General features: G+C 48.8%; 1 protein-coding gene across 4 annotated transcripts in view; it reads right to left on the bottom strand.

Annotated features, from left to right (window-relative positions):
• Positions 1 to 355: 355 nt before the first annotated feature.
• The window catches only part of RAF1 (Raf-1 proto-oncogene, serine/threonine kinase), a 59,401-nt gene continuing 45,754 nt past the window's right edge, over positions 356 to 14,002 (bottom strand). For all 4 annotated transcript variants that reach the window (XM_064496234.1, XM_031470933.2, XM_064496235.1 and 1 more), the window contains 10 exons: positions 12,029 to 12,056; positions 11,795 to 11,922; positions 11,331 to 11,448; positions 5,294 to 5,378; positions 4,273 to 4,449; positions 3,504 to 3,550; positions 2,341 to 2,459; positions 1,825 to 1,956; positions 1,604 to 1,738; positions 356 to 1,384 (listed from right to left, as the gene is read on the bottom strand). In XM_064496234.1, coding sequence (XP_064352304.1) covers positions 1,241 to 1,384; positions 1,604 to 1,738; positions 1,825 to 1,956; positions 2,341 to 2,459; positions 3,504 to 3,550; positions 4,273 to 4,449; positions 5,294 to 5,378; positions 11,331 to 11,448; positions 11,795 to 11,922; positions 12,029 to 12,056 — 1,113 coding nt within the window. In that variant the 3' untranslated portion in view covers positions 356 to 1,240. The remainder of the gene's footprint in view (positions 1,385 to 1,603; positions 1,739 to 1,824; positions 1,957 to 2,340; positions 2,460 to 3,503; positions 3,551 to 4,272; positions 4,450 to 5,293; positions 5,379 to 11,330; positions 11,449 to 11,794; positions 11,923 to 12,028; positions 12,057 to 14,002) is intronic.

Here is a 14,002-nt window from a genome sequence, read left to right as displayed (position 1 = left end):
CAGAGAACTCTGTCATCAGTTGTGGTTTTAATTGAAGGAGCATCACCTTGTCAATCAATCAGAACTCACTCCAAGCCTGAATTACCTATTTTTATAAACGGCTGCAGATACCAAATATTTTATAAAATGCATTACTTTAAAGTGTGGTTAGAAAGGTCTACTCTTACCTGAGTTTCAAGTGCTTTTTGCGTAATTTTCATAGTTAACTCTTTAGTGAACGGTGACAAAGGCAGAATTAAAATCATTCCTAGCAGAGATCCTGGGCTCTTGAGTTCTGCTCCAGATGGGATGAACAATTGGAGTTCAACCTCTGAGCTCAGGGTTAACTTTAAAAGGAGGAAACAGCCATTAAACCTACATTTAATTTATTTTATTAAAATAACATAATTGAGGAACCATTGGATAACTGTATTTTGTCAGGCGCAATAAAAACAAAATTAAAACCCAAATCATCAAGAAAACCTGTGTCCCTGGCTTCCTTGCATACACATGATGTGATGTGGAGGCAAGGCTGGCCCGGCGGCCCCGCCCCATAGGGGCAGCTCCTGGAAGACTAACTCAGCATGATGGACGACTGCTCCCTGAGAGGGCGGGGGGGGGGGGGGGCGGCCGAGTGCCTCTTGTGGAAACCACCCCAGAGCACTGGAGACCTTCAAGGGACGTGTCCCCACAGTCAAGTCCGTAGTACCAAAGCAGGCTGGTCAGGCGGCCGCACTCCCGACAGTCCTGGGCTGTTTGGTGCATTATGTGCAAAACTACCTGTCTGGCGCCACACCACGTGTCTCTGAAGAGAAGTCCTTCTGTGATAAGCATTCCTCCTAGGAGCCGAGTTCCAAAGTCCACGTGTCCTCACGTCAGGGCTGGTCTGCCTGCTGCCTTCATCTCCCCTCTGAGTGCTGCTTCTTGCCCTAAAAAAACTCATTTAGCCGACAGCTGGGGCCCCAGGTCCTGTACTGCCATCAGCCGCCACTGGTGCATCTGGGCGGGCTCAGCTCATGAGCACGGGGGACACGGAGCGGGGGCGGGGCGGGAGCAGGACAAACCAGCATTGCAAATGGCTTCTCCCAGGGCCGGGAGGGGTAGAAAAGGCAACGTGAAGTTAAGGCCCTGTGAGTGGTCAGATGGTCCTTAGCAGCAGCTTCTCGGAAGACAAGCTCTATCCCACGGAAAGGGAGGAGCAGAGAGGTGGGGCCTGCAGGCCTCCCTCCCGCCTGGCGCCCGAGCGCGGGTGCGGACGCGGCTAGAAGACGGGCAGCCTAGAGGACGTGGTCAGCGTGCAGGCGTTGATGTCCTCGGTGTGGGCCGCCCGGTGCAGGGATGGCTCAGAAGCGCTCCGGTTGATTTTCGGCAGAGAGTGCTGCAGCAGTTCGATGGAAGACAGGATCTGCAACAGGCCACAAGGTGGTCTCCTCAGGGGGCTGCGAGTCTCCACCGCAGCAGCTTCCAGGGGAGCCCAGAGACATGGGCTCTGCTGCTCGCCAAGCTCCAGCATCTCGTGCAGAACACAAGTCCCCCCCGAGAAAAGGAAAAGCAGCTTTCCTCCCATTTCTGCCATGAAGCACTCCTGCCTTCGCCAGCGCCGGCACCCTGCGTTAGGCCTTACCTGGGGAAACAGAGGCCTCTCCTCCTTGACTTTCTTCACACAGTCGGCCACCAGCCTCTTCATCGCTTTGGGGCAGTTCTTGTACAGCTTGCTGAGGTCGGGGGAGGCGTACCCTCGGCCCACCATGAAGATGATCTGCGGGGAAGGAGAGCAGTGAGGGGAGGGGTGGGCGGGCAGAGGCGCGGGCTCCCACGGTGAGCTGGCCCGCGCAGCGCACGCACCTGGTCGCGGTTGTTGATGTGGGAGTAAGGGAGCTCGCCGGTCATGAGCTCGTACAGCACGATGCCGTAGGAGTAGACGTCAGACTGGAAGCTGAACGGGTTATTATCCTGCATTCGGATCACCTCTGGGGCCTACGGGGACAGAATGCAACTGTCACCCTCTGGGCCCCACTGACACGCGGGAGCCAGGCTGGCCCTTCCTGAGTCCCGCTGCCACTCTTCCCCAGAGGGCCCCACGCTCAGGCTCAGGCTCAAACGAGCTCAGGAATTCTAGCCTCTGGGATCCAGCACTTCCTATCAGGTTATCAGGTAAGTCCTCCCAGCTACGCCTCAGGGTGGTCCTCACCGCCAGCTTCCTCCAGGAAACCCAACTCTGCCCCAGGCTGACGACACTGAAGGTGTCACTGAGGTGGTCTGGACTTTGGGGAAATGTAGAGAAATAATTGAAAGTTGCAGACAGACCTCTAGGAACCCCTTCTGCCCTGTACCCTGCTAGTGGGGGCCTGGCCGCCTCACCATCCACAGGATGGAGCCAGTGGGTTGTTCAACCTGCTGAGAACCACTCCAGCGTGACTTGACTGTTGCCAAACCGAAATCTCCAATTTTCACCGTCAGGCCTTCATGGAGAAATATATCTCAATGCTTGTTAAGAACTCTAGTTTTAAAAGAATGGTCAAGTTACTTTTGAAAACCTTCCCAAAGTTCTCATTTGTACTGCATCTCTGCCTCCCATCTGCCCAGCCTTCTCAGCACTGGATTTGCTAAAGTTTCTGAAGTTTCAAAACGTGTTTTTAAGTTGCTCCTTCTGCCAGGAGGCGTGCTCAGGGCACCAGATGATTTGGCTGCAGCCACAAACAAGCTAGTTTTCTGCCTGCTGCTGCTTCATCCGTTTACACACCCAGAGACGGGTTCTCTGGCCTTGCGACCTTCCTGCATAATGTAGGTGCCTTAAACCCCAAGACTGAGCAGTCTGCTGACAGCTCACATTCATGCCTGCCTGCATCCTGCCCTCAGACGACTAACAGAATCACCCTGAATCCTGAATGTTGTCTGTCCTAAGACGTTTCCAGTCGAGCGCTGCGTCGAGAAGCATTGAGGACGCCTGGGTGACTGGAGAGAGAGGCTGAGTAAAGAAGTCAGGCACTTCAAGGCAAACTTGTGTGTAATTCCTACCTCCTTAAATCTGCTTTCATGGCGTCAGTATTGGTCCCCAAAACCCCACCCGCCTAGTGCACATCTTAGACATGTGCCCAAACTAGGCCACGTCCCTTCATGCAGCTCAGCACAGCTGCCGTGCCTCTCGTGGCCAAGCGGCAGCCTGCTGTGCACCACTCTCCTTTCAGAAAGGCTGGCAGGTGTGAAACTTAGGAAACCATTTCTGTACATTCAAGAAAGACAATTTTAAGTAGTAATATTTTGAAAAATCTTGCAACACTGGCTTTCAGCTACTTTCTGACCAGATATACAGTCCACAAACTAGACAGACATAAAACGTAAAAGCCCCACTCCCTCAAGTTATATTTAGTAATAAAAACCATCAGAAGAAAAACTAAGCCTGTTTCAAGCATCACCCGAACACACAGCGCAGCCTTTGTGGAGCTCTTTCCAAAGTCACTTTTGCTAAAAAGTCCCCTAAATTTAGCACTGAGCAGTCAGGTAAAACCACCAGCAAAGGATACTGTTGGATTTCATGTCTCTGTGGATGATGTTCTTTGCATGCAAATAGCTGTGAAGGGAAATACACCTATTAAAACCAGTCTGAGGGACGCTGGTATAAAGCAGCTTCAAAACACATCTAAGAGGAAAACCACCTGAAGGCCTGACTCCCAGGGAGGGTTACTTTGGATACGGGCCCTGCACTGGTTCGCATGGTCCACACACGCCTCACCTGAAGATGAAGCTACAGCACAAACAGGGCAAGTCTTCTTAAGCATCGATTTTACTCCAAAAGTAATGCCAACAACCCAGATGTTCATCAGCTGATGAACAAATAAAATGCAGTACATCTACACAGTGGAGTATTATTCAGCCACAGAAAGGGAGTCCTGATTCACACTACAACGTGGAGAAACCTCGCAAAAACGTGCCAGGTGAAAGCAGCAGCTAGACTCAAGACTTCACCTAGTACACCCTGAGGACGTCCTAAAACCAGACGGTGGCGGTGGCTCACATGGAGCAAGCACACCCGATGGCCTCCACCGTGTTCTTGGGTGTCCAGCTGCACCAGGAGGACGGCAGCTGGGACCTGAATCTGAGCCCCCAGGGAGGTGCCTCAGCTTGGGAAGAAGCATTTCTCACTCCTTCAGCCCACCCCCGGGCTCATAGCCAGTGTGCAAAAACAGCACAGAAACCGCTTAAGAGAACTGGCTTTTCCTAATCTTAGTTCGAACTTAGAAAGTCTGGGGTCCAAGCATCAACCTGTCCCTATTTGTCAGGCCGTCCACTCACTCCATTCCCTGAGCCGTCTGCCGGGCGATGTCAATCAACTGGAACATCTGGAACTTGGTCTCCTGCACATGCAGGTGTTTGTAGAGGCTGCTGCCCTCGCACCACTGGGTCACAATGGCCAGGTTGTCCTTTGTCATGTAGCCCATGAAGAGCAGGATGTTCACGTGCCGTGTTTTGCTGGAAAGAGGACACAAGAAAAGGCTCTGAACCTGCTGCTGCAGAACAGGGAGATCTACTCCGCTCTCAGCCCGGCACCCAGGTCCTCCGTGTGCGGACACCTCGCGTGCCGCCGACCCAGGCCCAGGGGACTGCTGACGACTCAGCTGATGTTCCGAGTGGGCAAAGGGCCCACTGTTACTCCCCCAGTGCCAGCCCTGATCGCAGAGAGGATGTTCTCTTTCATCTGTGTACACTCACCCGTCTCCCCACAGGGGTCACGAGGATCCCTCGTCTGTGGAATCCATCATTATTCAATTTACTCCTACACATTTAAATGGTGACTTAGTTTTGAAGTCCAAAATAAGGCAACTTGGCTATAAAGAGTTCTTGGAAATACATGTGAAAACAGAACCTATTTCTCCCTGTGTCAAACCAAAACCCAGAGAAAGAACCTGCGCTACCTGAGGGGAGTGAGTCCAGAGACCTGAGACAGTGTGCTCATCGGTGGGGGCTCGTCTCTTTTTTTTGGAGGGGGGTGGGTAATTTGACTGATTTTTAGAGGGGGTACTGGGCATGGAACCCAGGACCTGGTGCGTGCTGAGCAGGCGCTCTTCCACTTGAGCTACACCCTCCCCCACAACGGGGGCTCTTCTAAACACCTGGCGCCACTTAAGCTGGAAAGAAACCAACTTCCTTCACTTTTAAGGGAGTTGCTTCCGCCACAGGACTATACAGTGAACGCACACTCACCGCCAGCCCTGCCACAGGCCCTCAGACACAGGTCAGGCCACGCAGCCTGCCCCCTCTGTGGTTCTTACGCCACCACCCGCGCCCACCCTCCCACGCCACACTTTCTACTCACCGAAGGACAGCCACCTCATTCCTGAAGGCCTGGAACTGCTCTGGGGTGGGGTCCACAACCTTGAGGATCTTTACTGCAACATCTCCTGCAAGTTAGTTTATAGTCAGTGCAGGTGAATGATCTTTGTCATTTTTCATATACACTAGTTTTTAGGAATATATGGTGAACCACTCAAAAATCATATACCTATACAGATGGAACAAACACTGAAAATTTCTAAATTATTCAGGTGGCTGGAAAAGTTAAATAGGTTATGCTACTATCCTTAAAACGCTGCCCATGGGCCTTGAAAAGGCCTGCTTTAAACTATCAAGCCTACAATCCCCAGTGGTAAGGTTGTGGGTGACGGGTCACAACCTGGGCCAGTGGGGATGACGTCAGCTAGCACATTAGAATGGCCTGGCAGACACTGAATCTTCAGGGCCAGAAGGCTGGTGCCCAGAGCAGGCCAGTCAGTGAGCAGTTGATGCTAAACACAGCAGCTACATTTCAATGGATCTGAGATGCTCCCTTGTACAGACTCAAAGATACGGACTGAAATGAAGCTGCTCCGCCTTCAATACCAGTAGAAGTAACCCTGATGATTAATGCTGACTGCCTGCTACACCCTGCGCTGAATATGCTTTCACGGGCATCACCTCCTTTAACCCTCAGAGCTGCCCTAGGACGGCAGCGCTGTTACCCTCATTTCACAGGCAGCAACGGAAGTTCAGTCACTTGCCTAGCATCACCTGGCAAAAAAAACCAAGGTGCTGGAGCCAGAATGAGAACTCCGGTCTGACTCCAGTAGCTGAACTTCTAACTCAAATAACTGCTGATCACTGAGAAGAAAGCCAGCCTTTTCACATAACTTTAGGAACATCCAGAGATCAGTTCTACTTTACAGGGGCTACTGACTGAGAAGCCACTTTCAGAAGCACTGTGTCATACTTAGTATAATGGTAATTATAATAAATTACTTCAAGTCCTATTAGGACGTCAGATTTTCATGACAAATGAATTTATTAAAACACAGCCTTCTAATGATCAAACAAAGTAGGAGTTAAGTTCAGTGGCACCTTGGAGGTGACTTGGTTCCTCCCTAAACCAAGCACACCCCCTTGGCAGCTCACCCTCACAGCCTCTGTTGGAGCATTCGTTTCACTTTTGGGGGGCACCAACTGGTAGAGATGTTTCTTATGAGAGGTCCCAAATTCTTGCCCTGTGATCTGTTTTTATCATCTAAAGCTAAAATCTCCACTTAACAGCAACTTCCAAACTGGTTCTCCAGTTCACTGGCACATGAATTTACTCAGGACCCAGGGCTGCCTGTGAAGGTGCTGCTGACTCTGGATGGCAGAGCTGCCTTCTGCCCAGGAAGAGGGAGCTGATAAACCACACCCCAACCTCGAGTCCCTTATGACTGAGCAGAGGGACAGGAGGAGTCTTGCAGTGTGAGCCAAGATGGCGAGGAGCAGGGGGTGGCAGAGGAGGGGAGCAAGGATCTCTGCAGAGGGGATGTAGAAAAGTTTCCTGAAGGAAATGGGACATAAGGCAAGGGAGGAGGCTGTTCCAGACTAGATCCACCAAGGAACAAAGGTGAGGTTAGGGGGATGAGGAAAATGTGAGGTGTGCTGGGGAAAGTGCAGCGTGTGATCTGACATCCGCAGGACAGGAGGGAGGCCAGGGAGGAGTCTGCTGCAAGAGCCCAGGTGCAGTGCAGGCACAGTGGTGACAGAAAGGAGGGGATGGAGGCAAGGAACCCTATGAAGATGAACTGACACAATGTGGCAGTCAACTGATAGATGGGACCAGGGGGTGGCCAGGCAGTGTGTGGGGCTTTAAAGGGATGCAGGAGGAAGACCTGGGGAGATGCTAGGTGGGCCCTCCAGAGGGGCTCCTTCCGAGTTCATGAGCCTGCTTTGCAGTCCCTTCCCTTTCCCACAGCTCTTCTCTGGGCATGCTCCAGTCACCACTGAACTCACCCTCAGGGCCACCCATTCTGAACCTGATCAGTAATGCAGCCTCAGAGCTGCCAAAGCCTGTTCACAGCTCTGACCTGTAGTCAGTCAAACATCCTCCACTTCTAGCCTCTACTTTTTGGAACAGTGAACAAGACTTATCCCTGTTAAAAGTTCATCTTTGTTCCATCCTCAGAGCCACTTCAAATCCTCTCGTCTTTCTAAATCCAGTACCCAGTCTGCACCGCACCGCTGTGTAGGCCATGAGTCACGCGCGTCACTGATGGGAAGACGGAGCAGGGGCAAAGCGAAACAGAGCCCTGTGGGCCACAGGGACCCACATGCCATTCAGCTCACGACTAACAGACGGTAACATGATACGCACTTTCTTACCGAACCCCAGAGACTGGACTGCACGACAGCATTCCCTCATTTGTATGTACGCCCTCCAGGACTGCCATGATCGGGATTCAGTCTGCTAAGAACACTAGGCAACATTATAGGAAAACCCGGTTTCAACTCACACAGAGAACACTTTCCTAATGCCCAGCGCTAGAGTTTTCAGGTAACAAGCTCCCCGTCACTCTGGTTTTCAGGCCAAATCTCATGACGGATGGCCTTGCAAAATCTGAGACCCCATTACACCCTAGTGACATCCAAAGTCCTTATGGGACCCAATGACCCCCACCCCCGGACCTCACTCCTGTCAGCCTCTCCCTTGCTCACCCTACTGAAGCCACTCAGACCTCCCGAGTTCCTCAGAGAGGCCAGGTGAGTGGCCTGCTCTGCTCCCGCTCCTTCCCAAATGCCACTTTCTCAGCAGACTCCTCCCCAACCCACTAAAAAAACCTGCGAACCAGGCCTGCCGCTCTGTACCTGCTTTCCTCCATTTTCTCCTTAGCGCTTACAACACACCAAACACCGTGCTTTTCTTGGTTATTATCCCAACCAGAATATCAGCTCCATTAAGAGAAAGAATTTTTATCTGTTTTGTTCACGGTTTCATCCCTAGCCCCTAGAAGAATGCTTGGTATTAGAAGAATGCTCAGGGAACACTGGCTGAAGAAATGAATTCTAAGAAGCAACAGTGTCAGCAAGGCTAAAAAGCTGCCTGTGTGAGGCACAGCCCCTGGCAGGGAATACCGGGAGCTTGGCTGCCTGCAGCACAGGTCAACAATCAGCTTCTGGCAGGAAAGCCAAGACTTAAGTGCCAGCCTGAGGCCCCCAGACCTTGCCCCCAGGTCTGCAGAGTTAGGTCTGGGCCTAACACAAAGGCTGCTCTCCAGCCTTCCCTCGGCCAACCTTGGGACCAAGTGCATCATGGCCAAGTCCACCTCTCCGGCGCAACAGGCGTTCAGTAACGCTGCTTAACAACTACATGAAGTAGTTATTATCCATAAAACCAGAATGTCTTACTGTCCCTTAACAGTACTGTCAGAGGCAAATGCAGCACAAACAAGACACATTCCTGTTGGTTATCATGTTTTCAGTAAGACAGGCTGATAATATTCATCAACTACTGAAGAAAGAGCTATCATCACTTGGTGAATCTGGAATGTTTTTACCTTTTTAAATACAAATTCGTTTCCCTGTTTCAACCATTTGGGTTAGTCTAAAACCTATTATACACGCCACTGCTTTTTAGACCAGAAGAGAATGAACACCAGTCCTCTTCTTACTGACTCAGTCAAAATGATACAGCTCAGCCTGAGGCTGGGACGGGGACCCCAGACAGCGTGCGTCAGGCTTCTGGCTTCACTGTGGCCCAAGCGTGCTGTCCGGTGGGGGCCCTGCTCCTGAGAGGTCTGCTGCCGCCTCTGCCTGCTGCTCTCCGCCTGACAGCCTCGAACGCTGTCTGCTTCCCTAAGTGTGGTTTACAATTAGCAGAGGCTGGTAAGTCAGACCCCCCAAATTCATGCCCAAAAGGAAGTCTGCAGTTGGGACCATGGGCCTCTTCTGTACATAAAATAAGCTTAGTTCATGGATCTGAGGCGTCCATCTTGGCTGCTTTGAGAACTTTTCTATTTACCTTCACAGCTACTAGGCAGAATCAAACATTTAAAAAATCACCAAAACCTGTGCCCACCACGCCCTCACAGGAGCCACCCTGAAGGGGGCTTCCCGCCGAGCCCGCACTGAGTGACTGGCGTGCAGTGAGGCCGTGTGCCCAGCAGCCTGCAGTACCTCTTTCCTGGTTCTGTTCTGCAGTATGTTAACAGATCCTCATCTACACAAACAACAGCAGCCCACCTATTAATGGCCACATGCATGTCTGAGGGAAAAAAAAAATCAAAACAGCTGTAATTTTTAAGAAATGGAATAAAATATTATATACAGGAATCAGAAAAGCAATGGGGAAAAGGAGGAAGAAAGTATAGCATGAAGCGATCTAGAAATCATGGTTTCCACAACTCTCATTCTTCTTCATTCACAGGGCGTAGCTTGCTTTCAGAGAGGCGGACATAAAAGCCCACTGCTCCTCGCTCCTCTGATTTGAGACTTAGAAAAACTAGAATCTTAGAAGCATTAGATGCTGTCTGCATTCCAAGCAGACTGTAGCAAACGCATCTCCTCAGCACAGTCTGAAAGCTCATGACAGAGAGAACACAGCTCATAAGCAGGACTGTGGCAAATGTAACCAGTGCTTTGAAAAATTATGAACCCCTCCCCCCGGCCATAAAGGTGCTCAGTGAAAGGACGCTTAAATTTGGGCACAACTTCAGCTGCATCTGTTGGCTTTTAGCTGAGGCTAAAACGCATGCAAATGGTAAACTGCTCCTAATGGAAGCACTGAAAGCAGTTCTGACTGCGCCACCGCCTGCACTCCTTGCAGCCCTGCATTCTCAGGCGCAGGCACTCCAGCTCACAAACTGTGTTTTTCTTTTCTAAGGGATCACTGAGACATTTATGATATATATTTGGAACATATTTTCAACAGTGTAATTCCTCAGTGACCCAGGAGGCAGGCCAGTAGTATATTAGATGCAACTTTGCAAAGGAAAAGGAGTGACCCTACATGTCATTTATCAATGTTCAGTCCTTTGCCAGTCCCCTCAAAGAACTAGAAATTTGTCAGATGATTAGTTACAAGTGGAAAACCCATATATTAATGAGCATAAGCTACACAGAATAAAGGAGGTGCTTCTCAGCTTTCAACACCCTGAATTTTAATATTCCATTTATTTTATGCTCTTATCTTCTCTCAATCTTTGTGCCCAGTTATGTATAAAGATATACATGGTGGCATCCAAAATAGAAATACAGGCACCAAGGCTCATTAGGATGGGGGGGGGTGGGTACTAAAATCTGAATTTAGAAGACCTGTCTTTCGGGAAACATGTAGCATTCTCAAAAAAAAAAAAAATACTCTATATTTGCTGACATCCTAAAGCCAGAGGCATTAAAAACCTGACAGATATGTTAAGTATGTTGTCAAAATACACAAAAACTGTGGCTACATACATTAAAATAGTAAGTTTCTTCCAAGTGACAAAGTGTTTACATTAAAATAAACATTAATGCTCCACAGAGATTCAAGAATTAAGTCTGTGCATCCCCTGATAGGAATTCCCAAGACCAGTCCCAGGGCAGAGCAAAGAGAAGCTGTTTCAGGAGGCTCCTGGCTTTCCCATGCCCAGCTGTCTGACCACGGGCACGGCAGTTCCCCCTCTTGGGACCTTCGTTTTCTTGCAAGTAAAGTCTCCAAGGTGCTTTCCGGCTTTAAGTTTCCAGAACCCATGCTCCCCTAACAGCAGCAGACTCTTACTCATTTAGGAGCGTCCAAGCATGTCACTCCCACGTGCACAGTGTATTTAATCCATTTATAAGAAGAGACTCTGACACTTGACTCTACTGCTCAACTCCTGTTCACCAAATTCTGATTATCCTGAAAACTTTCCTACTAGCATTGTTGAGTCTTAAAAAAGAACAGTACGAAACTTCATCCAGATACTGTTAAGTTCAATCTTCAGATGCAACCAAGCACCCCGGGAGAGAGCTGCTGTGACCCAGGGGCACAGTGAGTCCTGGCCCCTGCCCGGCCCTCTCTGGACTAACCCCTGACTTCACCCGGGAGTAACGGAAGGCCCCAAACTTACCATGCCACTTGCCCTTATAAACAGTTCCAAAGGAGCCTGACCCAATCCGAGTGGAGAGCATCACTTCACTGGCTTCTATTTCCCAGTAATAGCTTGAATCTCTCTGTCCACGAGGCCTCTGAAGCAAACAGAGAACATCAGTATACTCCACGGAATGGCACAGGTCTGTTTAACAACCGTGTCAAAGAAAACCTCAACCCAACTCCATCCATCCCTGTATGTTTTACAGACAGACATATTAACTATAATTCCAATTTTTCTCTTTTGAGAAAATACCATTTTAGTTGTGCCCTGTCTTGCAATAAACCAGTTTTCCAATACAAGCATGCCAAAAATAGCACTGACATTTATAATATATTCACTTAATTAGAGTTCCCCCACCCCTAAAGTTAAAAACATTCTCATTTCTGACGGCATTTCTTACTGACCCCTAACCTGCAGGAGGTACTGTTGGCAATACTCACAATTTTGTTTTTCTCCTGGGTCCCGGATCCTGGTGCCCGCTCTCTCTGTGCCGGCACAGGGGTTTTGGGCTGTGACCAGCCTGTTGGGCTCAGATTGTTGGGGCTGCTGGACAAGGCTGAAGGTGAGGCTTAACAGACAAGACAAACAGAATCCACACGTGGATAAGCCAACAGAAGATAAACAGCATAAAGAGAAAAAGCCCACCACTACTGCTGAATGACCTGGACAAGTACCTGATTCACTGTGGCTTCGAATTGCATCCTGAAACAGAAAAGGAAAGCCGGTCAGTGTCTGCACCAGAAAAGGTGTTTGCCGGGGAGGGCAAGGGGAGGAGGATTTTCAGGAGCAATGTAGATTATAAAACCTCCAAAACACAAAAGGTCTAATTACATACCCTAACTTTTCTTTGATTAAATTCATCAGTATCTGTGGCCACTACCTCCAGAGCTGCCGTCGTCAAGCATTAGGAGGACTTATGTGAATCCCTCACATACAACGGGAACATCATCCTTTCTCTCAGAAGAAGGCAATGCACACAGCAAACAGATCATCTTTAAGGAAGGCTAGCAAAGTTACAATCAGCTGAGATCTTTTCAGTGGTTGGGGATCTTGCCCCACTGAAGCTCAAAAAATGATAACTAAAAATTTAAACTATTTTTAATAAGGGATTCGGTGGCAAGTTCACTCTTACTCCTCTAGGAGTTGGATTTGATAAGGGTAAGCACCAAGACTATATACTGTATTTGAGCCTAAAATCATGGAAAGCTGGAAGGACCATAAATCCCCCAGTCCCAGACCTGCAACTTATATGTAAGAAAACACCTGAACAGGTAGAGACATGGCCAGGGTCACACAACCAGCTGGTGGCAGAAACAGAGCCAGAAACCACCGCCCACGGGTCTCAGACCTGCTCTTCAGACCTTACGGGTGAGCTCTGAAATTAGTTACATTCTACTGAGGAGAGAGGTCAAAGGCTACTTTTAGAATTTATTAGAAACTGTTTGGGTCGAACAGTTTAAGACACAGGGCCCTCCGTGAAACCTAAATCTTCATTTTATAAAACTTCACTTGGAGGACATGAATAACAGTAATATAAAACCATTTGGTCTCCATATGCTCAAAAAGGATATTTTTTCTCAGTTCTACCCTCTTTGTTTTCTTTCTGCAACCACAGTGAAGACAAGATACTTTATTTCACACAACTGTTACCAGAATGCTCCCACTCCATGACATGGTTACAAGATGGGAAAAGGCACAGACCACGCTGCCCCGCAACCCCGCGGCAGCCCCACCTGAGCGTCTTCAGCGTTTACCAGTAAAGCCTAGCTCTGGGGTTCCCACACCTGGCCGGTCTTCAGAATCACCTGGAGAGGTGTTCACGAATACAGGTCCCCAAGCCCCTCCACCCAACGAGGGCTGATACGTCTGGGAGGGAAGGTGGGAAGCCCAGGAATCTGAGTTTTTAATTACAACAGGATGGCAGCCAGGTGGACAAAACTTTGTCCAAAAATAATTTGAATTTCAGTAGAATTTTCAGCAGCTATAGCTTTATTATCCAACTAATCTCTTCTTTGTTTTTAGTCAAAGCATGGCATAATGTATTTTTAATGACCAGAAGTACATTCCCATGCACTGGGAGTTTTTCTTAATGCCACAGCAGTTTTCTTCCCTGTACCCACTATATGCCTCATGTTTTACTCTGTGCTCATTTCTGCAGTTGGATTGGTTTATCCTAGAAGGAACTTTTCATCATCTTGAAATCTAAATATTAGTTAAAGAGAACTAAAATGGCTTAAACAAAGCAAGAATGTGTAATTTTAAAATGCTAAATCATGATTTAAAAAAAAAGAGGAATCAAAATACGCTCTGCTTCTAAAGTAAAGAGGATTAAGCACACAGAGGTGCTTTCATAATAAAAATTCAAGAATTTTCACTTTCAACGCTCCCTCTAGAACACTGGAATGTTTAGAGGAATAAATCATATATTAAAAGAAAAGTAACTGGTATATTATTGTATCATAATCAGGGCTAATCACAATAGAACAAATAAAATTCATAGCTTGCATACACATGACCTCCTCAAAATAATCTTGTGATACTCAAAGTGCCCCCAAATGACAAGTTTAGGCCCCACATTCAGAAGCCAGCTCACTGGTTGAGTCCCTGCCACTCCTGCTTGGCAGGACAAGTATGCTGAAGGGACCTGA

The sequence above is a fragment of the Camelus dromedarius genome, chromosome 17 (genome assembly GCF_036321535.1).
Source record: "Camelus dromedarius isolate mCamDro1 chromosome 17, mCamDro1.pat, whole genome shotgun sequence".
Classification (NCBI taxonomy): Eukaryota; Metazoa; Chordata; class Mammalia; order Artiodactyla; family Camelidae; genus Camelus; species Camelus dromedarius.
Note: the sequence above shows the minus strand (reverse complement) of the source record. Positions and strands in the feature narration are given on the sequence as shown.